Here is a 9,069-nt window from a genome sequence, read left to right on the forward strand (position 1 = left end):
AAACCACAGATGGAAAGAGGGGCTACAATTTTTTTCATGGGACGATGCAAAATACTTTTAATTTTACTTCAAAACATTTTGTACAAATCTCACGCAAAAAAAAAAAATCTATTTTTGTGCAAGAATAAAATATTGACCTACTAAGTTGAATCTCATTATCTCTCAGTCACTAGAATCATAGAAGTAAAGTGAACCATCTCTACATTCAAGAATTATAATCAATGCAAGTATATACTTTTGGTTTAAGTTTTTAAAATAACATGCATGATTACATTGAGTAGTATAAAATGTTTCTTATTTTTATAAAACATTCTAAATGGCTAGTAATCAAACAAATAATAAAAATCTTAGATTTCCCCGCACAACTTCATGACATCTAATATTGTGTTTCAGACTTGTATGACAGTGGCTTTTGAAAAGGGAATGAAGGTCACCAAATATCATCATATATTTGCACTGTTGGAATCTGGGTAATCTCTCAGTAGGATATTTTAGTTATTGCATTGTAATATTTCCTTAAAAGACTTTTTGGCCCACTCATGAGGAACCTGAAGTTGTAGAAATCTATTTTAACAGAATCAAATTTTGTATAACTGAGAAATAACCCTTTGTTCCGCTCAAGACGCAAACACAAAAACCACAATCAAATGGATGTATTTTGACTAAATAAATAGGAATGTATGTTCACAATTTTTTTTTCTCTCAACAACTTTCTGTCACCACCATCATCATCATAATGATCATCCTCAACAATCAATACCATCAACTTTGGTCCTATATCAGAGAGACCATTCACTCTCTTCTTCACTCTCTCTCTCTCCCTTAGACAATCTTACCTCTCTCCCTCCCTGTACTGCCTCCAGTCTTTTGAAGCTCAATCCCTGCAAGAAAGAAACATATGTATTACTTTTAACAAAGAGATCCACTTTTATTAGTAAACAATATTTATTTTTGTCCAACATTTTGATAATAATGAATTGAAATTTGAATAATGAATATTTTTTCACATATAACTCCTCATAAGTGATGCCAAAATATTTCTTGCTAAACTTAAGATAATATATTAAAATAATTCTTATAATATTTATGTATATCTGGTTGCCTAGTTGACAAGTAGTTGTACTACCAACCCAGAAGCAACATAGTTGTAATCACTAGTTGCTCTGTGGAAGAAAGATAGGCAATCTTCTTCTTTGTGATTTACAACCTCTGAAAACCTACTAAAGTGTCAGATATGAGTTGGTTTTGACTTGATGGCATATAATAAAAATATAATATTTGTTTAAGTAAAACTTTCCTGTGCCTCTTACAATTAACAGTGAGAAAATTTTCCTATATTACATGAAGAATGACATATAATATACGATAGAAGGATAAACTTATACCATACTTAACCTCACCTGACATAACACTAAAATACTAAAGGATTTAAAAAAACAAACCAAAAGTAGATCTTGTAGTAATATGTGTTATTAGACTAAAAGTTGGCTTTTTATAGCCATTACAGTTAGCTGCCTCTGGTCTCCAGATACCTTTACTACAGACACATGGTCTTGTAAATCATCTACAGCTATGGGACCAGAATAAGAGAGTAAATGATTCCCACATTGAGCAGCAAGACTTGAGGGAGACCCTGGTGGCAAGACCCTGGTAACAGTGGTGGAGAGACTGTAGCATTGCTGTAGGCACAGCAGTTAAGCAGTCAAATAAAAATTATTTACCAAGGTTTGCCTCACAACAGTAAAATGTCAGTTTCTCCTTCACTGTGCAAGAAAAGCCAAAATCTTTAACTGTGGCCTTTATCTCAGGGCTCTTCTGCTTATAGTTTGCCATAGTTTCTCCACAGCAAAGCCACAATCTCTTTACCATTATTACCAGGGTCTTATTTCCAAGATCTCCCTCAAGTCTTGTCATCACAAGACTTTCTCACCTCAAGTTTTGCTGCTTAGTGTGCTAAGATTTCTTTCTCTTATTGTAGCCCCACAGCTGTTGTTGACTTGCAAGACCATATGTCTGTAGGTAAGGTAGTTGGAAGTAGTTGGAAGCCAGAGCAGGATAACTGTAATGGCTAAAATAAGCCAACTTTTAGGCTAACACCATATTATATCTCAACATTACAAAAATAAAAATTCTTACAACTGAAGTGACACACAACATGCCTCTCTACAACTATCAACATTTATCAACATTTATCAAAGTTCATAGAGTTTCAGGAGGCATGTTGTTTAGGAAGTGGATGCCACTCTTGCTATTGAAATTGTCAATCAATTCATCTTACTTTGATCCACAATCAATACACTTGGTACTAGTAGTCAAAATAGCAAGAGACACCACAATTGCTTGGGAAAAATCTGCAGTCAGGGAGTGCTCCAAATTACTTAGAAGTAATAACATCAGTTTGAAGACCAAGGAGTGCCTCATTCAGGCCATCATCTTTTCAATCACTTTCTATGCATCTTACAGCTGGGCAATGAATAAGGATAACAGCACATGAATCAAAGACTTTGAGTTGTGGTGTTGGAGAAGAGTACCAAATAGACTGCCAAAAGAACAAACATATGTCTTGAAAAGAGTACAGTCAGAGTACTCCTTGGATGCAAATATGACAAAGCTTCTACTAACATAGTTGGGAATATTTTAGGAGGGGCTACTTCTTGAATAGGGACACCATGCTTGGAAAGGTGGAGGGTGGGTGAGAGGAAGACCCTAGTCAGATAGATTGGCACAATGACTGCTACAATAGGTTCAAGTATGTTAAATATTATGAGGATTCTGCATAATACCATCAGGTTCAGACCTATTGCTCATAGGATCACTGAGTCAGATTCAACTCCATGTAAAACAACAACATACTATGTAGATCACACATTGTATCTCTAAAATTGTGGGTATATGTATATAGTTATTATTGTAAAGTGCCACTAAGTTGGCTATGACTCATGTGGTTATTGTGTTAGGTACTATCAAGTGAAGTACGACTTATAGTTACCTTATAACATACTTGTCTGTTATCCCGACTTAAGCTGCACCATCCTTTATATTCCTAAATGACTTGAACCCTATTGCAACAGTCACTGTGTATCAGTCCATGTCATTGTAAAGGTGGAGGGTCAGTGAAGAAGAGGAAAAGCCGATGTACAACAGAACACACATAGAATGACGGAAAGGGCAACAGAGTATGGAAATACAAAGGAAGAGGAACAGTGGTAAGAAGACACTAGTGATTGGAACATGGGATGTGAGAACCATGAATGTGGGAAAATTAGATATTGTTAAGGAGGAAATGGAACGCATAAATATTGACATACTAGGCATTGATGAGATGAGATGGACCAGTATGGGGCATTTTGAGTCAGATGACCATATGATATACTACTCTGGAGGTGAAAAGGTGAGGAAAAATGGGGTTGCTTTCATAGTTAGAAAAGCCATTTCTAGATCTGTCTTGAAGTACAATATTGTGAGTGACAGGATAATATCCATATGCACAGAAAAAACTTCAGTGAATACCACTATCATACAGATATATGCACCAACAACCAGAGCCAAAGAAGAGGAAATAGAAGATGTCTACCAACTTTTATAGTTGGAGATCGATCGAACATGCAATCAAGATGCATTGATAAAAATGGGTGACTGGAATGCAAAAGTTGGGAATAGAGAAGACGAATCAGTTGTCGGGAAATATGGACTCAGAGACAGAAATGGAGCTGGAGAGAGAATGATTGAATTTTGCACAACCAGTGACTTATTCATCACAAACACATTTTTTAAGAGACAAACACAGGTTATACACGTGGATCTCACCTCATGGTATGCATAGGAATCAGATCGATTACATCTGTGGAAGGAACCACTGGAGAAGGTCAATATCAGCTTTGAAAACTAGGCCAGGAGCTGATTGTGGAACAGATCACCAACTACTCTTATGCAAGTTCAAGCTGAAGCTGAGGAAAATTAAACCCAATCTATGGGAACCAAAATGTAACTTTGAGTCTATCCCACCTGAATTTCAGAACCATCTCAAGAACAGGCTTGAGGCCTTGAACATGAATGAGCGAAGAAGAGGAAGACACTAAATTCTCAGATGCACAGCAGTTGATTAGTAAGACCATGACTTGAATGAAAAACATCTTTGTCTTCAAATTGACATCATTGCTTTTCAGGAATTTGCAGAAGTCCTTGACAGTGTATTTCCCAAATCTATTACTTTTCCTGCTATCCTGACTCCTGGTACTAAAAATAATGATTTTGGACCTAAGATGAAATTGTTGAAAATTTCAATATTGTCTCTATGTATGATGGAGCTGCCGATTGGCTCAGTGGTGAGAATTTTTAATTTCTTTATGTTGAGATGTAATCCATATTGAACTTCTGCAGCTGCAAGCCTTTCCAGCCCTCCTCACTTTTAGCAAGCAAAATTGTGTCATGTGCATAATGTATATTTTTGATGAGTCTTTTTCCAAACATAATGCCCCATTCTTCTTCATAAAATCAAGCTTTTCAAATTATTTGCTCAGAACACAGATTGAATAGGTATGGAGATAGGATACAGACCTGATGCATATCTTTTTAATTTTAAACCACATGGTGTTTACTTGCTCTGTTCAGACAACAATGAGAAACCCTACTAAAAACAAATAGAAAGCTTTCCCTGTTCTTCACTATCCTCACCATCTTTGCCATGCCAAGATCAAAGTTACTATCACTGTGCTCTGTGCTAATCCATCATGTTTATGGTCTTTTCCTGACACTACGCTTTTCTGAATATTGTTATTGTTGCTTGCCGTTGTGTCAGATTGACTCATAGCTCACTCTCCAGGAGCTTTTCATAAATAGTAAATTACATAGAAATTATTCATTCTTCTCCCATGGAGCAGCTGGTGATTAAAGCTTTACTTTTGGGATTGCAGTGCAGCTTCTAACCAAAAGGCCACCATAGATAGATAAATGATAGATAGATAGATAGATAGATAGATAGATAGATAGATAGATAGATAGATATAGATAGATATATAGATAGCTATAGATAGATGAGAGAAAGAGAGAGATAGTTGTAGATGAAAACAAACATGTAGGTAAATAATTGGATGGACAGGTAAATACATAGAATTCATTGAAAATTAGGGGAATTGCAAACTACTTAATTGCTCATGTAAAACTTCTGTGTAGACCAAGAAAAGAAGAACCAAAATACAGGGATACTCTGTGGACATAATGTTGTTGATTAAAATGAAGAGGACTGGAAACATTTATTAATGATATCCTAAAGTTTTCTTTTCATACTTATTCAATCTGTGGCATCAGGATTGGAGGAAGACTCATCAACCTGCATTATACAGGTGATACAACCTTTCTTGCTAATGCACAGAAGACCTGAAGCACTTGTTGCAGAAGATCAAGGCTTACAGCCTTCAATATGGATTACATCTCAACACAAATATAGATTCTCAGCACTGGATCTACAGGTAACATCATGATAAGATGCAGAAAAACTTGAAATTGTCCATGATTTCATCTTCTTTGAATTCACAATCAACTGGTTTTTTTATCATCTTGAAGAAGATCGGGAAACATAGAACATAGGGAAAGTGTGCTATCAGGAGCCTCTCCAAAAGTTCTGAAGAGAAATGATGGCAGTTTAAAGACTAAGATATATTTGATTTAAGTCATGGTCTTTCCAGTTACTACTGTGAATCTGAGAGCTGTAGAATGAATAAAGATGACAGGAGACAAAATGATTCATTTAAGTTGTGGTCTTGAGGAAGAGTGTTAAATATCCCATGAACTTCCAAAAGTACAGACAGATATGCCAGATATAGGAGGCAAATGAAATTAACATTGCTTGTGTTAATCACATCCTAATCTTAAAATTGACATTTTTGAGCTGTACTGTTTAAAAAGGTAGTTGGCAGCAGGTTTGCACTGCAGAATGTTGTTTGTCTTATGAGTCCAAGTCAAATGAGATATTTTGTAGCTTCAATCTTTTCTCCTCTTTTGTCATACTATTTATTGATCCAGTTATAAAACTTTTTATTTTCTTTATGTTGGGGCATATTCCATACTCAAAATTAGATAAATGGCTATTTAACCTTCACCTTGCTTAGGATTTATTTGTGAGTGACAGCATTGAAATGTATGAATGAAAACCAGTCATTGAATTACAAAATAGACTTAAAAATTTGGTCCATTTCCCAGTGCTGATTAACTTACTTAAAAATTTAATCACATATATTTCCCAATATCTGTTTACATTACTGAACATGGTTTAAACAATCTCTTTATTTTAATAATAATTATCTGAAAAATACATTCAAAACAAAACCTTCTGGAGTTTCATTGGTAATCGAAAGAAATGGCAATATAAAAAACTCTAATCTCTTACTTTGCGTTCAATTACATGTATAAAATATTTTCACATATTAAGCACAATTTTTTTTTACCATAAGAACTAATTGTTTCCATTATTACAATAAATACTGAAGTAACTTAAATACAGAATATGTCATAATAAAATCCATTGAACAGTATGTTAAAAAGATTTAAAGTTAACATACCAATCAAAATACTCAAATAATTTGACTAAGTTGACATGTATATATTTCCTATGAAAAAAATCTATATTTTGTGTGTATATCATAAATTGACTTTTAAAAGTTAATACATGTTTTACAAAATATTAAATTATTCACAATTTTAGGTGTACTATACTATTCTTAAACAGTGCAGAGAAAGTACTTCTTTAGCATATATGGAACATATTTTATTAAAATACTCAGGGGGATATGGTTGGGGAAAATTTATTTCTTCATTATATGTGTTATCCGTTAGAGTACAAAACCTTTGTGTTTATAAAAATTAAACTCATGAGACCATATCAAAATGATATAAATTATAGGTATAGGAAAATTACCACAAAACAAATATTCTGCAATATGCTCAAGACAAATTTTTATTGTGATAAGCGCTATGTTGTTGTTATGTGCCATCGAGTCGCTTGTGACTCATAGTGACCTTATGTACAACAGCCCTAAACTCTGTTCTGTCCTGTGCAAATCTCATTGTCTCCAACACACTCATCCCGATTACCCCAGTCAACGAATCTTTCCATCTCCTAGAGGGCCTTCCCCTCCTGCGCCTGCCCTCCACACTCCCCAGCATGATGTCCTTTTCCAAGGACTGGTCTCTCCTTACAACATGACCAAAGTATGTCAGACGAATCCTTGCCTCCAAGGAGAAGCCCGGTTTAACCCTCTCCAGGATGAATCTGTTTGTGTTCTTAGCAGTCCATGGTACCCTCAATACTCTTCTCCAACACCAAAGCTCAAAGGTGTCAACTCTCCTTCTGTCCTCCCTAGTCATTGTCCAACTCTCTGATGCATAACAAATGATTGCAAAGACCATGGCCTGTATCAGATTCACCTTAGTCTCCAGAGAGACACCATTGCTCTTCAGTACTTTAGAGAGGTTCCTAACTGCAGACTTTCCCATCGCAATACTTCTTTTAATTTCCTGGCTGCTGGTGCCAAGAGGGTTGATTGTGGAGCCAAGCAGACTGAAGCTGTGGTCAATCTCAATCTCTTTACCATCCATCCTGATGCAGCAATTGGCCCAGTGGTGAGATCCTTTGTCTTCTTGACATTGAGCCTCAATCCATATTGAAGACTGCAGTCCTTGACCTTCTATAGCAAGCGCTTCAGTTCCTCCTCAGTTTCAGAAAGCAGGGTTGTTTCATCTACATATTGCAGATTGTTGATAGATCTTCCACCAATCCTGATGCCACATTTCTCCTCATACAGCCCAGCCTCCCAGATGATCTGTTCTGCAAACAGATTGAAAAGGTATAAAGAGAGGACACATTCCTGGCGTATGCCCCTCCCAGTCTTGAACCATGCAGTGTTTTCTTGCTCTGTTCTGACGACTGCTTCTTGGTCCAAGAATAGGTTTCGCATTAGCACGATCAAGTGTTCTTGCATTCCCATTCTTCCCAGAGTCAACCACAGATTATGGTCCATACAGTCAAATGCCTTTGCATAATCAATGAAGCACAGATAGACATTCCTCTGGTACTCCCTGCTTTCAGCCAAGATCATCTAACATTAGCTACAATATCCCTAGTGCCATGACCCCTTCTATAGGCAAAAATTTATTGAGTAAAAACCAAAACCAAACAACAGAATCTACTACCAAAGTTGTCTTGCAGGGCTGTGTCAGAAATGCAAACACTTTTAGTAGATGAACTAGAAGATGAAGTCATCTCTCTGTTCATTTGTTTAACTTGGGAGATATATTTCCCTTCAAGATTATCCTAAAACTTTCCAAAATAGTCGTCATCTCATAAGAATTTTGGCTGATTCTCTATTAGAAATACTCTTCACTATTGCTGAATTTGATAGATTTATCATTCCTATTTAAAAATATAAAAGATGATAAATCATTCATATCCAGTACTTTGGAAGTTTCATTGTGATAACTTTCTTAAATATGAGAAACAGTTATAGTTTATCTGGATAAAATAATAATTAAACATAAAAGACCTCAAATAACTATGTGACCTTTTAGTTATGACTTACCTACAGAGGCAGTGAAAAGAGCTAGAGGGAAGGGGGGAAATCCTTTAAATAAACTGTAGTTCAATCTTTTCATTTGGCAGATGAGGAGGCTTATGGCCAAAGAATTTATGTAACTTATAAAGTAAATGGCAGATTTGGGGCGCAAAACTCTGGCCATTGGGTTCCAAATCCAGAACTATGTTCTTTTTATAAAATTGCTTTAGTAGTTCAACTATAAATCATTGTCTCAAACCTATACAATTTTTTCTATATTTTTAAAGCCTTTATGATCAAGATTCTACACCAATAAAATGAAAATAACTTGTGGAAATAAGTGACATACCCTGTTGAAAACCTTGGTGTGTAATGATATATAGTAACCTGCATAATTATTGGGGTGTACTGATTTTTTTTATAATCTTTAAAGTGTTGCCACTCCTGAATGATGTTTTTCTGTTAGGTGATATCAAGTTGTGTATGATCGATATAGACCCCAAAAACTACGGATCTGAACTCT

At 35.5% G+C, this 9,069-nt stretch overlaps 1 protein-coding gene across 1 annotated transcript in view; it reads right to left on the minus strand.

Annotated features, from left to right (window-relative positions):
* CCSER1 (coiled-coil serine-rich protein 1) overlaps positions 1-9,069 on the minus strand; it is a 1,860,678-nt gene that overhangs the window by 781,882 nt on the left and 1,069,727 nt on the right. The window contains exon 9 of the mRNA XM_006894481.1: positions 837-881. Within this exon, the coding sequence (XP_006894543.1) occupies positions 837-881 (45 nt within the window). The remainder of the gene's footprint in view (positions 1-836; positions 882-9,069) is intronic.

The sequence above is a fragment of the Elephantulus edwardii genome, unplaced genomic scaffold (genome assembly GCF_000299155.1).
Source record: "Elephantulus edwardii isolate Elephantulus edwardi_28Jun2011 unplaced genomic scaffold, EleEdw1.0 scaffold00144, whole genome shotgun sequence".
Classification (NCBI taxonomy): Eukaryota; Metazoa; Chordata; class Mammalia; order Macroscelidea; family Macroscelididae; genus Elephantulus; species Elephantulus edwardii.